This window comes from Erinaceus europaeus, chromosome 5 (genome assembly GCF_950295315.1).
Source record: "Erinaceus europaeus chromosome 5, mEriEur2.1, whole genome shotgun sequence".
Taxonomy (NCBI): domain Eukaryota; kingdom Metazoa; phylum Chordata; class Mammalia; order Eulipotyphla; family Erinaceidae; genus Erinaceus; species Erinaceus europaeus.
Genome location: NC_080166.1, coordinates 86840873 through 86863732, shown reverse-complemented (window position 1 = coordinate 86863732; position 22860 = coordinate 86840873). Strand labels below are relative to the sequence as shown.

At 49.6% G+C, this 22860-nt stretch overlaps 1 protein-coding gene across 22 annotated transcripts in view; it reads left to right on the top strand.

The window, feature by feature from the left end:
• CACNA1C (calcium voltage-gated channel subunit alpha1 C) overlaps positions 1-22860 on the top strand; it is a 506000-nt gene that overhangs the window by 332517 nt on the left and 150623 nt on the right. For 14 of the 22 annotated variants that reach the window (XM_060191492.1, XM_060191476.1, XM_060191473.1 and 11 more), the window contains exons 8-9: positions 10125-10228; positions 18501-18673. In XM_060191492.1, coding sequence (XP_060047475.1) covers positions 10125-10228; positions 18501-18673 — 277 coding nt within the window. Of the gene's footprint in view, positions 1-9733; positions 9838-10124; positions 10229-18500; positions 18674-22860 lie in introns of all 22 variants that reach the window. The other 8 variants (XM_060191475.1, XM_060191486.1, XM_060191484.1 and 5 more) reach the window with 1 other exon arrangement.

Sequence of the window (22860 nt, the reverse complement as noted above, 5' to 3'; positions counted from 1 at the left end):
TAATTTACTTTGCTGACGGCCCTGATATATTTTGGTGATGTTCCTTCCATCTCTCCCTCCCTTCGTCCCTCTCCCCAACTACAAATCATCCATGTACCCCCCCAGCCCCACCCCCACCACCACCCCAAGCCATATGGAGCCCAAAGAAATACTGTCATGGTGACAGTCAGAGTGAAGAGCTGGGAGAAGCTCAGGAGAGCAACCACCAATTTTCAGCAGCTGTGTTGTGCTTTCTCCCCCTTGGGGAGGGTTGCCGTCATGCACAGGGTGGAGAAGAAAGATGTGTCAGAGGTGAACAGAGCAGCCCAGGTTCATGAGAGATGCCTCTCTTCAACCTTCTACAGTGGTCATGGTGTATGTCTGAGGGAGTGCACACCCACCAAACTAAATCAGAGCCTCCTACTGGGTGTTTTTGAGGAAGGCCCTGCCCAGCCCAATATGCCTGCTTTTAGACCATACCTCAACTGCTAGACCTTCTGTAGCTACTTCTTCCTTTCTTCCTTCCTGCCCTTTCAGCATGCCTCTTCCTTGCCGCTTCTCTAATCCCCAAGTGCTTTAGCCCAACACATGGGTCTCTCCCTCTCTATGTCCAGAGTCACAGGCTTCACTCCAAAGTGACACAAGTGTTAGCCCCTTGGGATGTGTGTTGGGGACAGAGGTCTTGCCAGGGGTGCTCATGCCAAAGCTAGAGTTTGAGACACCTGGAGGCCAAGCCTGTGGAGTATGTGTGGCACTGCTTGGGTATCACTGGGTTTGATCCAGGATAGGTAGATAGTTTCCACTAGGCTTGGGGACTGGGTAGGCATGGGCTTCCACTCAGAACGTGTTGTCTTCAAGCCTAGGACATACTTCGCCAAGATTTGAGAAGAGCCATGATTTCTAAGTATGACAGCATGTGGAAAGTCCAGAGCTAGGGTTCATTCTGAACACCATCTTTTTTTTTTTTTTTTGCCACTAGGGTTATAGCTAGGGCTCAGTGACAGCACTATGAATCCACTTCTTCTGGCGGCCATTGCTTCCATTTTATTGGATAGGGACAGGGAGAAATTGAGAGAGGAGGGGAAAGAGAGAGAGAGAGAGACCTACAGACTTGATTTACCACTTATGAAGCATCCCCCCTGCAGGTGGGAAGCTGAGGGCTTGAACCTGGGTCCTTGTGCAGGTTCTTGAGCTTAGTACTATGTGCGTTTAACCAGGTGAACGAACCACTGCCTGACCCCCTGAACAGCATCCTCTGGGTGAGAGAAAAAGTCACCTTAATCTACAGAAGCCTTGCACTTAGCCACTCGATGTAGCCTGGGATTACAAGGACCAGAGAGGCCACTGGCTCCTGCTGTGACCAACAGCTAGTCAAAGTTCTCTTCTCTTCCATCCATCATGTCACCCCACGGTGACGAGTCTGAGGAGCTAGTGGACTAAAAGTAAAAATGAATTTGGTCTAACAGCACTTGAATAAGTGGCCTCAGTTCTGAAAGCTGCTGGGCACAGATTGAGTTAAGGTCCCAACTAGCTGGAGTGTTAGTTTAGGACATTTGTTCTGGCCCACTCTATAAGTTATTCAGGTGAAAGAGTAAGGAGGTGGAGGAGGCTGAGGGTCTGGAAACAAAGCCAGGACTCAGATGTAGGGAGTGAGTTTCCTTGGGCCATGGCTTCTGGGTAAGTCCTTCTATTTACACTCAGAATGTGTTTGACATTAAGTAGGACAGTGGAATCAAACACAAAGTGTCAGCCTTCCCTCTCTTTTAGATTTTTTATTTTAATTATGTTTGTTTGTTTATTTATTTATTGGACAGAGACAGCCAGAAATCTAGAGGAAAGGGGGGATAGAGAGGAAGAGAGACACCTGCAGCCCTGCTTCACTGCTCAAAAAGCTTTCCCCTCCAGGGTTGGAACCCGGGTCCTCGCGCATTGTAACATGTGCACTCAGCCAGGTGTCCCACCACCCGGCCCCCTATCTTTTAAATTTTTTTTCTTTTAATTTTATTTCTTTATTTATTTATCGGACAGAGACAGCCAGAGGAAAATGGGGGAGATAGAGACAGCTGCAGCCCTGCTTCATCACTTGGCTGGGGTGTGGATCCACCTGCCAACACCCATATCCAGCGGAGAAGCAATGACAGAAGCCAGAACTACCACCTTCTGCTCCCCATAAAGAATTTTGGTCCATACTCCCAGAGGGGGAGAAGTGTTAGGAGAAGATGACCAATGGGCTCTGAACTCCAACTCCATCAGGACCTGGAGAGAGAAGAGGGAGAATAGAAGGACATTCAGAAGTAGTAACAGGTGTAGGTGTGACTTAGAAAGGAAGAGAAGATGGGACCTCTGAAAAAAAAAAGGAGAAGAATCTATACAAATATAGACAGATGGTTGTAGAAATAATAGTCAACCCATATCTGCAGCCTTAAGAGACCTGCTGTAGCTTCCAATGGAGAGATTGGGGATACAGAACTCTGGTGGTGGGAACAGTGTGGAATTATACCCGTTATCTTGTGATTTTGTAAATCAATATTAAATCACTAATTTAAAAAGGTCAAGTGAAATAAATATATATGTATATTGATTTACATAAATCACTAAAGGTTAATAAGTCAGAACAACAACAACAAAAAAAGACATGCCTTGTTTGGCCTGGGCACCTGCCTTCATAAAGACCTTACTGAGTCTGAGTCAAGGTGGCCATTAGCTTCCACAGACATGGTCTCCCTCATGGTAGCCATATTGGAATCAATGAAATAAACATATCCCTTGAGTGTCTGCTCAATGCTGGCTTTGTGACCAGCACTTCAGCTAGCCCTGCCCCTCCTCCCCGACTGGGGCTAGGAAGCCCTGGGGAAGTTCACAGGGGAGACAGTGCAGAAACATTCAGCACGTAGAATACCTGTCCTGCACGCTGAGGACTCAGGGCCTCCGAATCCCTCCTCGTCCTCCTCGACAGGGTTCTTTCCACCTCCACGCACCTGGTACTCTCTTCCTCCAGACCACTCAGCTGACTGTGAGACACACAGCATTTGGGGGCCTGTCTTTCCATTATTTTTTATGAATGATTTCAAATGATTAACAAGACCACTGGGGTACAAGTCCACACAGTTCCCACCACCAGAGTTCCCTTTCCCATTCCCTCCACTGGAAGCTTCCCTATTCTTTATCCCTCTGGGAGTATGGACCAAAATTCTTTATGGGGTGCAGAAAGTAAGAGGTCTGGCTTCTGTAATTGCTTCTCTGCTGGACATGGGTGTTGGCAGGTGGATCCACAACCCCAGCCTGTTTCTATCTTTCCCTAGTGGGGCAGGGCTCTGGGGAGGGGAGGTTCCAGGACACATTGGTGAGGTTGTCTGCCCAGGGAAGTCAGGATGGCATCATGGTAGCACCTGCAGTTTGGTGGTTGGAAGACAGTAAGATATAAAGCAGGACAAATTTTTTTATAAACAGGAACCCAAAGGTAGGAATAGAGTAGAGGAAATTAGGGATCTTCGGGTGGGAAGAAGCTAGAAGTCCATTATTTAAACCATTCTTAAATATTTATTTACTTATTGGCTAGAGACAGAGAGAGATCAAGAGTAAAGGAGGGGGGAGAGGGAGAGGGGGAGGGAGAGGGAAAGGGAGGGAGGGAGGGAGGGAGGAAGAGGCAGAGGGAACACTGCTTCACCACTAGTGAAGCTTCTCCCCTGCAGGAGGAGACCAGGGACTTAAACCCTTGCTCATGGTAATGTGTGTGCTCAACCAGGCAAGCTACTGCCCCGCTCATATTTGCTTAGTCATTTTATTAGAGTAGAATGCTGTGTGGCCAGTGGCAGTCCCACGAAGTTCTATGGTTGCTGTTTTTTTTTTTTTCCTGGATCCAGAGCTATCACCATCAGCAGAATGGGGCTTCCTTTTGCCGGACCCCATGCATCTCCCATGGCTAATTCTACTGATCCAGAGACTAGATATTGAACCTGAAAATAAGATCCTAAAGAATACTTACAGCGATGTCCACATTCACAAATGGTGTCTTCTGGGGCCTAGCGGTGGTGCATCTGGTTAAGGGCACATAGTACTAAGTGCCAGAACACCTGCAAGGATCCGGATTTGAGTCCCGGCCTCCCCACCTGCAGGAGGGGTTGCTTCACAGGCAGTGAAGCAGGTCTGCTGGTGTCTCTCGTTCTCTCTCCCTCTCTGTCTTCCCTCCTCACTCAATTCCTCTCTGTCACATCCAATAACATGGGAAAATGGCTGCCAGGAGCAGTGGATTCGTAGTGCTGGTAGAGCCCCAGCAACTGGAGGGAAAACAGAGCAAACAAACAAGTAGTGTCTTCTTTAGCTTTGGGTTTATCCTGATTCAGCACAAGAGTGAGGAAAGCAACCAAAGTCCAATCATTCAACCTTTCAAAAGCCAGTTATCAGCTCTCTGCCTATTCTCTTGCCACCTCACTCACAGATCTGGGAAGAGAGTCCAAGAAACTCCCACATTTAGAGGGAGTCACAAATATTTACCATTAGTTCTGGCAACTGACTCTTGATTATCACGGAAATCGTTCACATCTGAGCAGGTTGAATGCAGGTATTCAGCCTAGTCTTGCCACCACTTTTCATGGGAGGATATAGAATGTGAGGCACCACTTCAGTGAGACAGAAGAGGTGGAGTCAGATTCCCTTGATTTTTAAAAAGAATCCTCATGTAACCCAGAAACGGCATCCTGGAGTCTATTGGATTCCAAGTTGGGAGGGGTTGGGGAGCGGGTAGCATAATGGTTATGCTAAGAGACTCTGGTGCTCCAAAGTCCCAGATTCAATCCCCTGCTCCACCATAAACCAGAGCTGAGCAATGCTTTGGTAAAATAAATAAATAAATGAACCCAAGTGGGAAAGTGTTGGGTTTTCTTTAGGATCCCAATGGCCCTTGGCTTTTATTGTCAGGAAGATGGATAAATAGATAAGTAGGTAGGTAGGTAGGTAGGTAGGTAGGTAGATAGATAGATAGATAGATAGATAGATAGATAGATAGATAGATAAAACAGACAGACAGGAAGACACCACAGCACTGGAGTTTCCTTCAGTGCTGTAGGAAGGAGCTGGGCTCAAATTTGGGTCATGTACATGGCAAAGTAGCACGCTATCTGAGTGAACTAATTCAGCAGTCCTGGTCTTTGGCTTTTGATCTGCCATTTTATCCATCAGTGTATAGCCTCACAGTCCCCTGACTGCTGTAGACAGAGGGTGTGTTATCTAAAAGATGAACTGGTGGTTCATCAGCATGCCAAGAGCTCAAGCCAGTGTTTCTCAGAGCGTGGCTTTCAGCAAGTGAGCTTCACAGCCGCTCACTGGTGAAGTCATGCGTTCCCAGGACTGATCAGGGGGCCTCGGGAATGGAGAAAGCTGGGCTCAGAGAGTCAGGATCTAACTGGAGACAGGAGACACATGAAGACATTTATCTCAGCTGGGGAGGGCAAGGGCCCAGGAGAAGAGGGAGCACTCCTCAGGCACAGAGAGCAGCCAGAGCCGGGTACATGGCACCTGGGAGCTGGACTGGGCTGCCCCAGCCGAGAGCAAACCTCAAGCCATCTGGGTGCTGCTTCTGCAAAGCCTGGGGCTGTGCTTCTTGTCCCTGGGACCTGAAGGTTATCAAGGTCCCCTGGTCACCTTAGAAAGACTGAAATGAGGGGAGGGGGATAGCGCAGCTGATTAAGTGCACATGGCACAAAGTGCAAGGACTGGCATAAGGATCCCAGTTCAAGTCCCTGGCTCCCCACCTTCAGTGGGGTCACTTCACAAGTGGTGAAGCAGGTCTGCAGGTGTCTATCTTTCTCTCCCCATCTCTGTCTTGCCCTCCTCTCTCCATCCTGTCCGACACCAATGAGAACAATAACAATGATAGTAATAATAACAATAATAAAACAACAAGGGAAACAAAAGGGGAAAAAAGTCTCCAGGAGCAGTGGATTCATAGTGCAGGCACCGAGCCCCAGCCAATAACCCTGGAGACAAAAAAAAAAAAAAAAAGAAAGACTAAAACGGCTCCTTATTGCAGCATGAGAAACAGGCCCTCCAGGGCTGTCACAGGACCTGAGTGACTCCATCTCTACATGAGGTTGCTGGGAATTGGGGTTATTAAAAAAAAAAGCCTTCATTTATTTATTTGTTTGTTTTTAACATTTTATTAGCTATTTAATGATTAACAAGGATGTAAGATCACAGGGGTACCATTCCATACAGTTCCTACCTCCAGAGTTCCCTGTCCATCCCCTCCATGGGAAGATTCTCTACTCTTTATCCCTCTGGGAACATGGACCCAAATTCTGTATGGGGAGCAAAGGTGGGAGTTCTGGCTTCTGTCACTGCTTCTCTGCTGGACATGGGTGTTAGCAGATGGATCCAAACCCCCAGCCTGTTTCCAGTTTCCCTAGTGGGGGTAGGGCTCTGAGGCTACCCCTGGGGCTTGGTGCCTGTAGGGCAAATCCACCACTCCTGACAGCCATTCTCCCCCCACCACCTCTTTTTCCCCCTGTATTTTATAGAGACTAGGCTAGAAAAATTGTAAAGGGGGAGGGAAAGACAGAGAGAGAAAGAAAGACACCTGCAGACCTGTTTCCTCACTCACAAAGTCTCCCCCACCCTCCAGCTGGGGACTGGGCCTTGAACGCACATCTTTGTGCACTGTAAGGGGTGAGTTCAACTGAGGCTGCCACCATCCCCACCCCTGCTCTATCCAGCTGGCTTCAGACCTCCACTTCCCCACCCCAGGCCCTTTCCTCCTTTATTGCCACGCCCCATTGTAGGCTGCACCCAAAGTAAGTGGCCAAGGAAAAAGAGGGGGAACAAGAAACAAAACGAAAGGTGGTGCGTTCCTCACAGACCCTTTTTCAGAACCATTGTACTCTCTCCCCTCTACTTTAATAGACAGTGAGATACAGAAAGGGAGACAGGGAGGAGGGCAGCGGTTCACCCAGTTAAGGGCACATAGTACTAAGCACAAGGATCCAAGTTCGAGGCCCCCCCCCCCCCGGCCCGCCCCACCCTGCCCTGACCTGCAGCAGGGACGCTTCACAAGCAGTGAAGCAGGTCTCAGGTGTCTGTATTTCTCTCCCCTCCCCCACCTTCCCCTTCCTCTCTCAATTTCTCTCTGTCCTATCCAGTAAAAATGGAAAAAATGGCCACTAGGAGCAGTGGATTCACAGTGCAAACACCAAGCCCCAGTATTAACCCTGGAGGCAAAAAAAAGAAAAAAGAAAAGAAAAGAAAATAGGTGGTCCGGGAGGTGGTGCAGTGGATAAAGCACTGGACTCTCAAGCATGAGGTCCTGAGTTCAATCCCTGGCATGTACCAGAGTGATGTCTGGTTCCTTCTCTCTCTCCCCCTATCTTTATCATTAATAAATAAATAAAATCTTTTTTTAAAAAAAGAAAAGAAAAGAAGAGAGATTCCTGGGGCCAGGTGGTGACGCATCTGATTGATGATACATGTTACAGTACTTAAGGACCCAGGTTCAAGCCCCCACCTTCAGGAGGAAAGCCTCACAAGTAGTGAAGCAGAGCTGTAGGTGTCTCTCTGTCTCTCTTACTCTCTACCTGTCCCTCTGTTCTCAATTTCTGACTGTCTCTATCCAATAAATAAAGTAAAGGTAATACCAAAAAATGTTTTTTTAATTATTAGAGAAAGAAAAGAGTGTCATGTCTCTCAGAGACTTTCAGACTCACCAGAGGGCTTGTTCAATCATGGGGTCATGGGCCATTGATTCACCCTGAGATGTTTAGGGGCCTGGCTAAGTACATATGTTTTTTTTATTTCTTTATTACTAATGGGTGGAGGGGGCAGAGAATCAGAACATCACCCTGACACATCTGATGCTGGGGGTGGAACTTGGCAATTCAAGCACTTTATCCACTGAGCCACCTCTGGGACCACAATGTGTATACTTATTTCTTTATTATTATAATTATTATTATTTTAATTTTTAATTATTTATTTTCCCTTTTGTTGCCCTTGTTTTTTATTGTTGTTGTAGCTATTGTTATTGTTGTTGATGTCGTCATTGTTAGATAGAACAGAGAGAAATGGAGTGAGGAAGAGAAGACAGAAAGGGGAAGAGAGAGATAGATACCTGCAGACCTACTTCACTGCCTGTGAAGTGACCACCCTGTGGGTGGGGAGCCGGGGCTCGAACCGGAATCCTTATGCTGGTCCTTGTGCTTCGTGCCACATGCGCTTAACCCACTGAGCTACCGCCTGACCCCTATTTATGATTATTATTATTTTGATGTCATTTTCTTTCTTTTCTTTTCTTTTTTTTTTGTCACCCTTATTGCTGGGGCTCAGTGTCTACAAAATGACTCTAGTGCTTTTCTCTTCATTCTCTTTTTTATCTTCATTTTCCTTCCCCTTTTATTCTGATAAATGCAGAGAGAGAGAGAGAGAGACATAGAGCACTGCTTCACTGTCCATGAAGCTTCCAGGACCAGGGCTTGAACTCAGGGCCTTGCACTCGGGAACATGTGCACTCACTCTGACACTCTGACATGTGCACCTAGCTCTACATGCAGATTTCTAAGGAGCTTTCTAGAGACTCCTGGTGAGAGCCTGTGGCACCTTGAGGGACTCGCACACTTTACTGTGGGGCGTCCCCTCGTCATAGCGGTAGCGCCCAGAAAGGCAGGGTGACGAGGACCAAGGGTATGTCAGGAAGAGAAAGCAGAGCCACGGCTGTCCCCACCCTTGGCACCTGCCCTATGGGAGGCTCACCTCTAACTCTGGACTCAGCTCCTGAGGCAGGTGGCAAGCCCCTCAGGCGGGTCTCCTTTCCCACCCTGAGCAGAAACTTCTGGAACTCCATGCACCTCAGGAAGAGCTTAAGGTCTCCACACCCAAAGCCAGGGTGGTGCCTGGAAGGTGCAGTGAGACATCTACAGGCCACACAGACCCAAGTCAGCTGAAAGAAACAGCGAGACTTTGTTTGTTAGCTGACCTATCTTCTTACAGGAGGAATTTAGGAGTTTTGAGGGAGGTGGTTTTCTGTCCTGAATAAATAAATAAATAACAGAAAAGGCTGGCAAGACAACTCACTTGGATAGTGCGCTACTTTGCGATATGTGCAACCCAGGTTCAAGCCCAGCCCCCGTCACATTCAAGGAAGCTTCTGTGCTGTGAAATCTCTCTCTCCCCTCCCTCCCTCCCAGAGAGAGAAGAGAGAGGGAAAGAAAGAAGGAGAGAGAGAAAGGGGAGAAAAGAGAGAAAGGAAAAAGACAGAAAAGGGAGGGAAAGAAAGAGGAGAGAAGAGAGAAAGAAGTGAGAAAGGAGAGAGAAAGAAAGAAGTGAGAAAGGAGAGAGAAGGGAGGGAAAGAAAGAGAGGGAAAGAAAGGAAGGAAGAAAAAAGAAAGAAAGGAAGGAAGGAAAGAAAGATGAGAGAAGAGAGGGAAAGAGAGGAAGGAAAAAAGGAAGGAAGGAAAAAAGGAAGGAAGGAAAGAAGGAAGGAAGGAAAAAAGGAAGGAAGGAAGGAAGGAAGGTAGGAAGGAAGGAAGGAAGGAAAGGCGGGAAAGGGGAGGCAACGGAACATAGGTTCTGCTTCCACAGCAGAGGTCCCTGGACACAATCTGGGGGCAGGATTCTGGATCCAGGAGGCGCCAGTGGCGAGGGCCCCTCAGCCACACAGGAGGACCCCAGCCTAGCACCCGGGTTGCTCCCGCACATGTGGCCCCCTGGCCTGCTCTCCCACACCTTACTTCCGCTTCTCTGTCCTCCTAACTCATCTTCCTCTTTCCAGATGCAGGATGCTATGGGCTATGAGTTACCCTGGGTGTATTTTGTCAGTCTGGTCATCTTTGGATCCTTTTTCGTTCTAAATCTGGTTCTCGGTGTGCTGAGCGGGTAAGCTGACCGTCTCTACGTCGTCCTGTTCCCACGCAGCTGAGCAAGGGCCTGGGTCTGACCCACCGCGCCCACCGCCCAGATCCTCGTGGGGAAAGCCCCCCAGACCAGCTCCACCCAACCACAGATTCTGACCCACTGAGTCGAGTGGGTGATTCGGCCTCCTCTGTGCACTCCCCTGCTCCCCGAGGATCCCTGGCCGGCACCCGGGCCAGGCGCTGGGCGCTGGGCACTCGGCCGTGCTCAGCTGTGCGTGTGCTGCACTAACTATCATTCCATTCTTCCAGGTCAATGATGCCGTAGGAAGGGACTGGCCCTGGATCTATTTTGTTACACTAATCATCATAGGGTCATTTTTTGTACTTAACTTGGTTCTCGGTGTCCTTAGCGGGTAAGCAAGACCCAGGGGGAAAGTGAACAACAACAACATAAAAAGGTCTTGATTTTCTTTATTGTTTTCTTTTCGTTCTCATACTGATGCCACTTACTCTTGCTGCTGTCTCTTTTTCCTGGCTGTGATGAAGCTGAGTTCTACAGGTGCCCTCTGGAGCTTTGGCGGGAAGGGCCCTGGCCTGTCTGCTCAGAGGGTTACACTTCTGCCAGCCTCACCTACCTCCTGACCGCCCGCCCGCCCACCCCCTCCCCCCCCCCACACACACACTGTCCACATCGACTGACCGCTTCTCTCAGGGAGACTCGGGGATAAGGGGGATAGGGTGACATCAGGAAGCACAGGAAAGGAGACATACCGTCACCAGTCTGAACACAACTGCAGTGTCAGATGTTCTCATGTAGTTTGGAACCAACCAGGGTAGGATGCGGTTAGTGAAGAATATTAGAAATATCTTTCAGGGGGGCCAGACAGTGGCACACTAGCTTGAGGGCACATAGTGTGAAGCACAAGGTCCGGCTCAAGGATCCCAGTTTGAGCCCCCAGTTCCCCACCTGCAGGGGGATCGCCTCACAAGCAGTGAAACAGGTCTGCAGGTATCTATCTTTCTCTCCCCTTGTCTTCCCCTCCTCTCTCCATTTCTGTCTGTCCTATACAACAGTAACAACAGCAATAACAACAACAATAGCAACAACAATAGGAAAAAAAAATCCCCACCTGCAGGGGGAAAGCTTTGTGAGTGGTGAATCAGAGGGAAAGAAAGAAGGAAGGAAAGAGAGAGGGAGGGAGGGAGGAAGGAGAGAGAGAGAGGGAGGGAGGGAGGGAGGGAGGAAGGAAGGAAGGAAGGAAGGAAGGAAGGAAGGAAGGAAGGTCTTGCAGAGCCTCTATAAATGTATGGCGATTCTCTATTTCTTTCTCTTTCAAGATCAACACAGGCAGAGAGCAGAGATAGACAGACAGAGAGAGAGACCCCAGCACCAAAGCTTCCTTCAGTGCAGTGGGGGCCAGGCTTGAGCCTGGGCCTGTGCCCACAGCAAAGCAGCACCCTGTCCAAGTGAGCTATCTCGCTGGCCTTGATTAATAGATTCTTTTTTTTTTAATTGCCTCCAAGTTTATTTCTATGGTTCAGTGCCAGCACTACAAATCTACAGCTTCTGGTGGCCCATTTTTTTTCCATTTTTTCCTTCATATTTTATTATTTGACAAACAGAGAGAAACTGAAAGGGAAAAGGAGATAGAGAGGAAGGGTGGGAGAAAGATAGACACCTGCAGACCTGCTTCACCGCTCATGAAGCAGCCATGCCACTGGTGGGGAGCAGGGCTCAAACCTGCATCTTTGCAAGCTGTAATATGTGCACTTATATTGTAATGAGTGTGCCACTGCCGCCCCCACCCACAATTAATAGATTCTCATCTAATTTACCAGCTGAGCAGTCCAGCTCGGCTATCCCCTCTAGAATGGGGCATGGCTGATTTTAAAGCCATTGTATCTTTGAGAACAGAAGAGTTGGGACGTGTTTCCTTTTAGATTGGCCTAGCAGGCTACCAATGTACAATCTGCACGGTTTCAGCCTTGGCTCAAATGAAGCTACTGAGAGAGAGTGTTCGAAGTAGCGTGTGGACTGGAGGGACCCTGTCATGACCTTGGGGTGGCCACCTTCCCCCATGGGGACTGACTGGACATTTCCCCACATGCCCATCCAGCCACGCCAAGGCCTGACTCCCTAACACTACTGGCAGCCCTGCCTGTGGGTGTCACTGTCTGCTGACTTTGCTGCGTCTGCTCCACTGCTTTGGATGACCTTTTGCAGCTCTCATCAGGGGGAGATATCGCAGTCTCTGTTGTTAGTCGATGTAGAAACTATGGGCAGATACACCACCACCCCCTTTACCACTGCGTAACGCAAGGCAGGGGTATTGAGGAAGAGGGTCACTCCACCTCCTCAGACTGTGGCCTGTCCTAGACCCTGACAGCATCATGCCTGTCACCAAGGCAAGGCCACACGGGCCTCTTGGGCCTCCCACTATGGGATGTTACTGGGGGTGGGAGGCAAGGAGTATAGGATAGCAGGAGGCCCTGGTCAGCTGTCTGGAATGTGGCATTTTGGTTTCTTATGTTCCAACACAAGAAAATACCCTTTACCTCATTGTGCAAAAAAAAAAAAAAAACTGGGGTCCATGCTCCCAGAGGGATAAAGAATAGAAAGCTATCAGGGGAGGGAATGGGATACAGATCTGTCGTGATGGGAATTGTATGGAGTTGTACCCCTCTTAGCCTATGGTTTTTGTCAGTGTCTCCTTTTTATAAATAAAAATTTTTAAAGGGTAGGTCGGGCAGTAGAGCAGCAGGTTAAACACATACAACGCAAAGTGCAAGGACCTGCAAGGATCCTGGTTCGAGCTCCCGGCTCCCCACCTGCAGTGAGGTCACTTCACAGGTGGTGAAGCAGATCTGCAGGTGTCTGTCTTTCTCTCCCCCTCTCTGTCTTCCCCTTCTCTCTCCATTTCTCTCTGTCCTATGCAACAATAATGTCATCAGTGACAAGAATAATAATAACCAGAACAACAATTTTTAAAAAAAAAGGGCAACAAAGGGAAAAAAGAATAGCCTCCAGGAGCAGTGGATTCATGGTGCAGGCACCAAGTCCCATCGTTAACACTGGAGGCAAAAAATAAAAAAAAAAAACCAGCATTGAATCCCCCAGCTCTGCCTCTGGGTGGCTTGTCCTTTAGAGATCTGGATGTCTTGATCTAAAGAGAAAGACAGTCATATAGCACCAGCTCAGAGGGCACTTAGCCTGCAGTGGGTGTCCAGCACTGTCTTTGAAAAGTCAAGGGTTGTGAGCCCAAGAAGGGGACATGCGCATGGCCATTTCACAGGGAGATTGAACACAGAACTGGCTGCCACACACATACCTCTGGATAAGCACCAACTTGCTCAGAGATCCTTAAAAAAAAAAAAAAAAAAGTGCTGGGGCCAGGTGGTGGTGCATCTGGTTGAGCGCACATGTTACAGTGCACAAAGACCCAGGTTCGAGCCCCGGTCCCCACCTGCAGAGGGAAAGCTTCACAAGCAGTGGAGCAGGTCTGCAGGTGTCTCTCCCTATCTCCCCCTCCCCTCTCAATTTCTCTCTGTCTCTATCCAATACTAAATACATAAAAATATTTTTTAAGTGGGAGCCCGAAATCTCCCTCCAATCTGAGGAAGGGAGGTTCCCCCCTCTGCCCAGGGTCCTGTTGCATGCTGTATGTGTGTCCTCTGTGACTCTTCACCCCATCAGAGAAGCCATCTTCCTGGTGGCCTCAAAACTGAGAACTTTAGTAACAGTAACTGCTGGCAAATAATATGCCTTGAGCTGACTTGGTCCAGACACTTGCCCTGGCACATAATAACACTCACTGTTACCTGGCTCTGGACACAAACAGCATTGTTTTGGGGCCTCTAAATCTGGGAACCCTTGAGTCTCTTCCCTGGTACCTTGAGGGACACTCCACATTTGCTCTCTGTGAGGGTACTTCAGCCCTGTGCACGGAGGCCGTCTGAAACTGAGAAAAGAGGAGGGCTGGGAGACAGCATGATGGTTCTGCAGAAGACTCTCATGCCTGAGCCTCTAGGCTCCCAGGTTCAATCCCCAGCACCACCATCAACCAGAGCTGAGCAGTGCTCTGGTGTGTCTGTCTGTCTGTCTGTCTCTCTCTCTCTCTCTCTCTCTCAAAATAAATAAATAAGGAGGCCAGGCAGTTGCATACCCAGTTAAGTGTACATAGTACTAAACTCAAGGACCTGTGCAAGGATTTAGATTCAAGCACCCTGCTCCCCACCTGAAGGGGGGGTCACCTCACAAGCAGTGAAGCAGGTCTGCAGGTATCTATCTTTCTCTCTCCCTCTCTATCTCCCCCTTCTCTCTCAATTTCTCTCTGTCCTGTCCAATAAAATGGCCACCAGGAGCAGTGTATTCATAGTGCTGGTACTGAGCCGCAGTGATAACCCTGGCAGAAAAAAAGAAAGAAAGAAGATATTTTTGAGAGAAATTGATATGGGGGGAGGTAATGTAGAGAGAGAAACAAAGACATCTACAGACTGCACCACTTGTGAAGCTTTCCCTCCGTCGGTGTTTGAACCTGGGTCCCCATGCTTGGTGATGTGTGTGCTCAATGAGTGTGCCACTGCCAGGCCCCTACTAAAATGTTTCCAAAAGAAAAAGAATCCCCCCACCCAGCCGCAGGCACTTAGAGCATGGTTCTGAGCAGACACTTGGTTATAGCCAAGACCCCTTCATTTAACCTCATCTGGAAAGGGGACTTGTAGGCCATGCCAACATGTAAGTGTCTTTACGGGCACAGGGGCTGCTGATCTGGGGGTGATCCCAAGGAATTTCAGGAAGCAGACGCTGTGAATGGTGAAGGCCGATGCCTGGTGATGAGTGGGCCCCGAGCCCCAAATGCAGTGGGGGCCCCGCTCTTTCCCATGGTGCCCTCTGTGCACCTTGCAGTCTGCACCCCACACACACACTGCCAGCAAGAGGCATGCTGCTGCCTGACTTCCTGTGGGTCCCCTGGCTGTGATGGACGGGACAGTCTAGCAGATTCCAGAAAAGTCAGCCCTGATGGCTGTCAGGCTGGAATCTGGCATCTTCATCAGCTCAGTCCCTGGAACAGGTGCAGGTGGGCTTGCAGGTGAGGAGGCAGAGAGCCAGGCAGGGCCACCCCCAGGTCCCTGCTATGTCTGGGCAGGAAAGACACCATGCACCCAGCATAGCTGGGCCTGTGCCCTGAGTCCAGGGAGCCCAGTGGTGTCAGCGGGGCTTCAGATGTGATGTTTTGTGTTTTTTTTTTTTCAGGGAGAGAGAGAGACAGTGAGAGAGAGAGAGAGAGAGAAGAAAGAAATTAAGAGTGGAGAGGGAGATAGAGAGGAAGAGAGACACTGCTTCATTGCTCAGGGAGCTGTCCCTCTTCAGGTAGAGACTAGGAACTTGTGGGGGCCAAGACAGTGGATCACCTGGTTAAGCACTCATATTACAGTACACAAGGACCCAGGTCCAATCCCCTGGTCCCCACCTACAAGGGGAAAAGTTTGTGAGTGGTGAAGCAGGGCTGCAGGTGTCTGTCTGTTTCTTTCTCCTCTTTCCTTCTCAATTTCTCTCTGTCTCTATCTATTATAGTAAATAAATAAAAATATTTTTAAAAGAAAAGGGGCCAGACAATGGTGCACCCAGTTAAGCACACATAGTACTAAGCGCAAGGACCCAGGTTCAAGCCCCTGGATCCCCACCTGCAGGAGGGGGGCTGCTTCATAAAAAGTGAAGCAGTACTGCAGGTGTCTCTTTGTCTCTCTTCCTTTCTATCTCCCCCTCCTTTTTCAACTTCTTTCTGTCCTGTCCAATAAAATGTAAAAAATGGCTTGCCAGAAGTAGTGGATTCGTAGTGCTGGCACTGAGCCCCAATGATAACCTTGAAGGCAAAAGTAAAAAATTAAAAAAAGAGAGAGGCTGGGGATTTGAACCTGGGTCCTTGCAAAGGGCTCCAGCACAGCCCCGTTCCTTCTCCCAACCCTCATACTGATGTTGGTTCCTCAGAGGTGTGTGTGTGTGTGTGTGTGTGTGTGTGTGTGTGTGTGTGTGTGTGTGTGTGTGTGTGTGTGTGTTAGTTCCGTGAGACAGATGCTGTAGCCCGGGGCCTGGTGGAGCATCCCAAGGCTGGTCCAGTCCCAGTCCTCTTCCCAGGTAGTCAGTTATTCTGTCCCTAATACTTGCCTCCAGGCAAGATGGGCTCAGTCACCTTCAGATCCCCCACCTATTAGAAGTCTGGGAAGGGATGGGGAGAGGCCTTCGAGCGAGCTCAAGCTAAGAGACACCCAGGAGGGATGGGGCAGCCTGGTGGGTGGTGGTGGGTTGGCTGGGGAGGGGAGAAATCAGGGAGGTAGGTGTGTGTGTGTGTGTGTGTGTGTGTGTGTGTGTGTGTGTGTGTGTGTGTGTGTGTTGGGGGAAGGGTCCCCGGCAGCATAGAGGAGGAGGCCGGGAGACAAGAGGGGCTTCCATGCTCACTGTGAGTGTCAGCCTGGTCCCTTCTCCCCAGCACTCAGCTCTGTGGGGAACCAATGAAGGAACTGCCCACTGGCAGAGAGCCCAAGCCAAGAGAGGGTTCCATCTAATTAGAAGGGGATTCAGTCAGACTAGGGGAGGGATTCTACCCCAGTCAGTGCAGGCTGAAGGCAGCAGGGGGCCTGAGAGCCCAATTAATGGAGGCCCAACCCCACCACACCCCAGACCTACATGAAGGTGCTGCTCTCCTCAGAGGACTAGAGCACGCCGCTGAGCCTTGTCTCAGCCACCTGCCCGGGGATGCGCACCCTTCCTCCCATGGTGTCATTAGGAGGAACTAGTCTGGCTTGGGCATGAGAGATCTTTCCAGATGGCTACTGCAAGGTCTTCCTGCCCTGAGCTAGTCATATTCTACAGAATTAGCCAAATTGGGGCAGAGGGGAGACAGTGTAATGGTTCTGCAAAGAGATTCTCATGCCTGAGGCTCCGAAGTCCCAGGTTCAATCCTCCACACCACCATACCACTATCAACCAGAGGTGAGCGGTGCTCTGGAAATAGATAGATAGATAGATAGATAGATAGATAGATAGATAGATAGATAGATAGATAGATAAATAGGGGCAGCCAGGGCACCCAGCTAAGCACACATATCACCATGCCTGAGGACCCAGGTTCGAGCCCCCGGCTCCCCACTTGTAGGGAAGATGCTTCATGAGTGGTGAAGCAGGCCTGTAGATGTCAATCTTTCTCTCTACCTCTCTATCTCCCCTTCTCTAACTTTTTCTCTGTCCTGAAAAGAAGGAGAAAAAATGGAAAAATTAGCCACCAAGAGCGGTGGATTTGTAGTGCTGGCATGGAGGCCCAGTGATAACGCTGGTGGAAAAATTAAAATTAAATACATAAAAAAGAATTCGCCAATCTGTCCACTCATGTTTTTCTCTCTCCTCTCATCTCTCTCCTCTCTCTCCCCCCTCTTCCCCCTCTTTCCTATTTCTCTCTCTCTCTCTCTCTCTCTCACACACACACACACACACACACACACACACACACACACACACACACACTGCCACCTCCACCATCAAGAACCTCACTGCTGTTTGCTACCAGCCCCCTTCCTTATATCAAAAGCAAGCAGGACACCAGAGGGGAAGTCAGGACAGGACGACAGGAAGCAGGGAAGACTTCGACCCTCTGTCATACAATTGTCCCAGCAGTCTCCTCTTAATTCCTTGAAGCTGAAGGTCTGGCATATCCTCTCCATTTGAAGGATCTCTTTGGCCTGACCAGATTTCTTTGTTTCTTCTTTCTTTTTCTTTTTCTTTTTTTTTTCTTTTCTCTTTTTTTTTCTGCATCCAAAGGGCAGAGTCCCCCAGGGTCTTTTCTTGTGTTTGAAATAATCTTCATTTGCCTCCTAGAGGGGAGGGGAAATTTTTTCCTTAAATGACAACCCCTTTCCAGGCATGCTGAGAGGGCCAAGATGAGTGGGGCTGAGCCTGCAAGTGGTAAACAGAGAGATGGGGATGGGCTGGGGGTTCTGGACCCCTCAAGTCTGTGATCGCTGGTGAGCTGCAAAGTACTCTGTGCCTTAAGGCTTCCCCCTGAGGACTTGGTGAGGGGGGCTGCTTGGCAGTCTCCCCAGAGTCAAAGATTCCCACCAGTGTGGCTGATTCTGAGCCACCAAAGCGGACTGGCACTAAAGCCAGAGGTGATCAGCCTGCTGGTTCTCCAGAGCCAGTGGGCTGGGGGGGGGGGGCTATAATGCAACGGCCTCACCCCCCCCCAAAAAAAAATCCTCTAGTCACACAGAGACCCTTAGGAGGGCACTCAGCTGCCACCCAGTTGTGGGAGAAATGAGAAATGCATGTCCTACAGCTGTTAGGGGAGGGGACTGCTCTCTGGAAGGGGTTTCCAAGCCCCAGAAGAGCAACCCTTATCAAAAGGCAGAGTCTGCGGTCCTGAGCCACAACCAGGGAAATGGCTTCTCTCCCTCTCTCTCTCCCCTCTCCTCTCCTGTCCTGTGTTACGATGTCCATCCACTCTGGGGACTCCCTGTGAATGCTGGGAGTGGAGGGGGGAGGGGGTCTGTGGGAAGTGGGGGATATGCAGGTCATTCCCCAGTGCCAAGCAACTAATACGGGGGGTTTCCTCTTGTCTCCATGCCTCCTCCGTGACCCCTCACCGCCGCCGCCGCCGGCCTCCCCCTGCTCTGCCCGCCCTGCTCTTCCTCCAGAGAGTTCTCCAAGGAGAGGGAGAAGGCCAAGGCCAGGGGTGATTTCCAAAAGCTGCGAGAGAAACAGCAGCTGGAGGAAGACCTTAAGGGCTACCTGGACTGGATCACTCAGGCGGAGGACATCGACCCTGAGAACGAGGATGAAGGCTTAGATGAGGAGAAGCCTCGAAACAGTGAGCAGACGCCCTCTGTCTGGGGGCTGGGGACTGGGGTGCTGGGAGTGGGAAGGTGACGGCAGCACCATGGCCCACCTGTGTCTGCATGGAGCCCCTGTGGGACCCACTGAGGGCAGGTAACCAGCCACACCACTTGGAAACCTGGTGGTCCTTCTAGAATCTTCCATATTAAAAGATCTGAGAACTGGGTGGTAGTGCACCAGGTCAAGCACATGGTGGTGGTTCACCTGGTTGTTACAATGTGCAAGGACCCGGGTTTGAGCCTTCAGACCCCACCTGCAGTGTGAAAACTTTCAGAGTGGTGAATGGGGCCTGTTCTGATTTGTTAAAAAGATTCATTTGTTCATAAGGAAGCGAGGAAGAAAGAAAGAAGGAAGGGAAGAAAGAAAGAGAAAGAAAAGAGAGAGAGAAAGAGGTAGGAAGAAAGGAAGGAAGGGAAAGGAAAGAAGGGAGGGAGGAAGGAAGGCATCACTCTGGTGTGTCTGGTGCTAGAGATGAAACCAGGGCATCACTCTGGTGTGTGTGGTGCTAGAGATGGAACTCGTGACTCTGTGCTCCAGAGGTCAGTGCTTTATCCTCTGGGGAAAGCAACTCAGAGCCACCAGCATGGCTTTGCATTGCAGCTGAGGAAAGAGCCACAGTGGCCATGGCCATCCCAGGTGCCATGCCCTTCCGGTCCCTGACTGCTGACACACTTCAACCCAAAATGCACCACGTGACAGAAGTCCCCCTGCAGTGCCAGCCCCGATGATTCCGGGGGACTTGGGGAGCAACCCCATGCCTAAGGCTTTGGCAGCTCCATCCTTCAGGGCCTTCCATCAGACTGTGCTGTCCCTGCCTCTGGGGACTCGGGGCTGAGCTCCCGTCCAGATTTCCATCCTCTCAAATCACTGAAGAACTTACCAGAAGTGCCCAACTGTGACCTCCTGGGAGCACTCTGTAGTCAGACCTGGTGGCAGTGACAGAGAGTGAGTCTTCAGAGATTCACTCCGTGGAAGGGCTGATCCCCTGGGCTGCTGGATGGAAGAGGCTGCGGAGGCAGGGCTGAAAGCAGTAGGAGGGGGAGATGGGGGCAGAGAACCGAGCACTGGCACCCTTTTACTCTGGGCTGCCATGAAGGGTCACAGGACCTGTGCAACTAAAAGAACAAACATGTCTTCCTGCCGCCTGCTTGGGCTCTTGGTGTGGGCTCTCTTTCTGGCTTTGTCAAGGACTGTTTTCTGGCTATCTGTTTATTTGGTGGAGAAAGAGTTAGCCAGGGGCCAGGCAGTGGCACATCCTGTTAAGTACACACAATACCATGCATAAGGGCTTGGATTCGAGCCCCAGGGGAAAGCTTCATGAGTGGTGAAGCAGGGCTGCAGGTGTCTCTGTCTCTCTCTCCTTCTCTATCTCCCCCTTCCTCTAAATTTCTCTTTGTCTTATCAACTAAAATAGAAATAAAAAAAAAGAAGAAAGGGAAGGGGCTGGGTGTTGGCATACTGGTTTAAGTGCACATAGTACTAAGCACAGGGACCCGAGCAAGGATCCAGGTTCAGGGCTCCGCTCCCTGCCTGCAGGGGAGAAGCTTCACAAGTGGTGAAGCAGGTCTGCAGGTGTCTCTCTGTCTCTCTACCTCTCTACCTCCCCCTCCTCTCTCAATTTCTCTCTGTCCTGTCCAATAAAATAGGGGGTAAATAACCACCAGGAACAGTAGGTTCGTAGTGCTGCTGGCACTGAGCTCCAGCGATGACCCTGGAAGCAAAAAAGAAAAACAGTGGCTGCTGGGAAAAGTGGAACTGTAGTGTCAGCACCAAGCCATGGTAGTTAGAATCAAATAATGAATAAATGACAAAATTAAATCCAGTTAGCCAGCTCTCAGGGACTTTCCTTCTAAGGACACTAATATCACTCAGAGGGCCCCTTTCCACATGCCCTGATGGCCATCCCAGACCTCACTTCCTGAAAGTATCCCACTAGGACTAAGAATTCAAACCATTGAATCTTTCAGCATAGATCAGCATGGAAGAAGGAAGAGAGAGAGAGAGAGAGTCTCAGCCCAGTGCAGTTATTTTTCTGTGCAAGGCTGAATTTCTGGATTCTTCCCTTAGCCAAACACTTGGCACCATCACAATCAGAAAACTTCAGAGCACCAAACTCCTGGAGGACAAAGAAGTGCCCCATGCTGGGTCTTTGCCTGGACCCGCATGGCTTCCTGCCATGCCTGGCCTGCCTGTTCTCATGGACATCCCAGAAGCAACACTAGACTAGTTTGCCTCATGTCAGACTGGCAGAAGGATGGCATGGGCTGGCAGAGTCACTGTGTGAGGCCAAGAGAGTGTCATAAAAGGTGGGTAAGGGCCTCCCAGGACAGAACAAGCCATGCCCTCCTTTCCAAATACCTGACCATAAGCCAAACTTGGCTGGCACTAAACAGGCCATAGACTCTCCCTCCTTCTCCCCCCCACCCCTCAGTTTGAACCAGCAGGACCCACACACTGGAACCCAGGTCCTCAACGCATGGCCAAATGTGTGCTTTGTCAGGTGACCCATCTCTTGTTCCCCTGGTCTTCATAAAGAAGATCCCATGCTTCAGTGAAAAGTACGAAGCTTCTCTTCGAGTCTCTAAAATGGCATGAAAACTGGATTGGCAAAATAGCCCACTTTGCCATGTGTGTGACCCAGGTTTGAACCCTCCCCCCACCCCACCACCACCACCTTGAAGGAAGCTTCAGTGCTGTGGTCTTTCTTTCTCTCTGTCTCCATCAACATAATGCATAATCATTTCCAGGGCGGGGATAGATAGTATAATGGTTATGCAAAGAGACTCTCATACCTGAGGCTCCAAAATCCCAGGTTCAATCCCCTGCACCACCAGAAGCCAGAGTTGCTTTTAACCAAGCAATGCTCTGGTTAAAAAAAAAAAAAAATGTTTCCAGTCACTGTGAGTTTCATAACTCATTAGTGGCTTAATTCTACTAATTGTCCTTGATTAGATAGTTGAGCATATACCAGTGTGGCAAGAATGACCCTCATTCTTATCTCATAGCTGGGTGCTGGAGACTGGGGTTAGAATAATCGTAGTGGGAGTCAGGCGGTAGTGCAGGTGGCACAAAGCTCAAGGACCGGCGTAAGGATCCTGGTTCAAGCCCCCGGCTCCCCACCTGCAGGGGAGTCGCTTCACAGGCGGTGAAGCAGGTCTGCAGGTGTCTATCTTTCTCTCCCCCTCTCTGTCTTTCCCCTCTCCATTTTTCTCCGTCCTATCCAAAAACAACAATAATAACTACAACAATAAGACAAGGGCAACAAAGAGAGAATAAATAAATAAAATATTTTTTAAAAATAACCATAGTATCTTGTAGCGGAACTAACAGAGGAATCTGAAAAAACCAGGGCACCCACCTCCCAGGTCTTATCCTATAACCTGTTGTCAATTTGTGAAACAAAGAGTCAGGTCCAGGGAGTCGGGCTGTAGCGCAGCGAGTTAAGCGCAGGTGGCACAAAGCACAAGGACCGGCATAAGGATCCCGGTTCGAACCCCAGCTCCCCACCTGCAGGGGAGTCGCTTCACAGGCGGTGAAGCAGGTCTGCAGGTGTCTATCTTTCTCTCCTCCTCTCTGTCTTCCCCTCCTCTCTCCATTTCTCTCTGTCCTATCCAACAACAACAACAACAATAATAACTACAACAATAAAACAACAAGGGCAACAAAAGGGAATAAATAAATAAAATAAATATATATAAAAAAAGAACTTAAAAAAAACTTAAAAAAAAAAAAAAGAGTCAGGTCCAAACCTTCCCATTCCAGTAGTTTTTTGTCAGTGTACTCTAGCTTGGGTACTAGGAGTCAAGACCAACCTTGACCACTTGAGTCATTAAACTTTCAAGGGACTTGGTTGGGTTGAATTCAGAATTCTGCATTCCCTGACCCCAGGAATGTCCTCTGGTCTCCTGCAATTCCCTGGACCCCTAAAATTAGTGTTGGCCACCACCACTCACTCTGGAGACCCAACGGGGCTTCTCCATCTTGGACACCATACCTGCCCTCAGACCCATCTAAGACACCTGCCAGATGCCCTCTGCACTCCTCTCCCTCCTCGATGGCCATCTCCTGAAGTCTACCATATCTAGTCCACTCCTGCCTGGTGGCATCTGTTGTCCATGGTCCTCAGTCATCTTGTCCTATCTGCCAGGTGGCACCTCACCA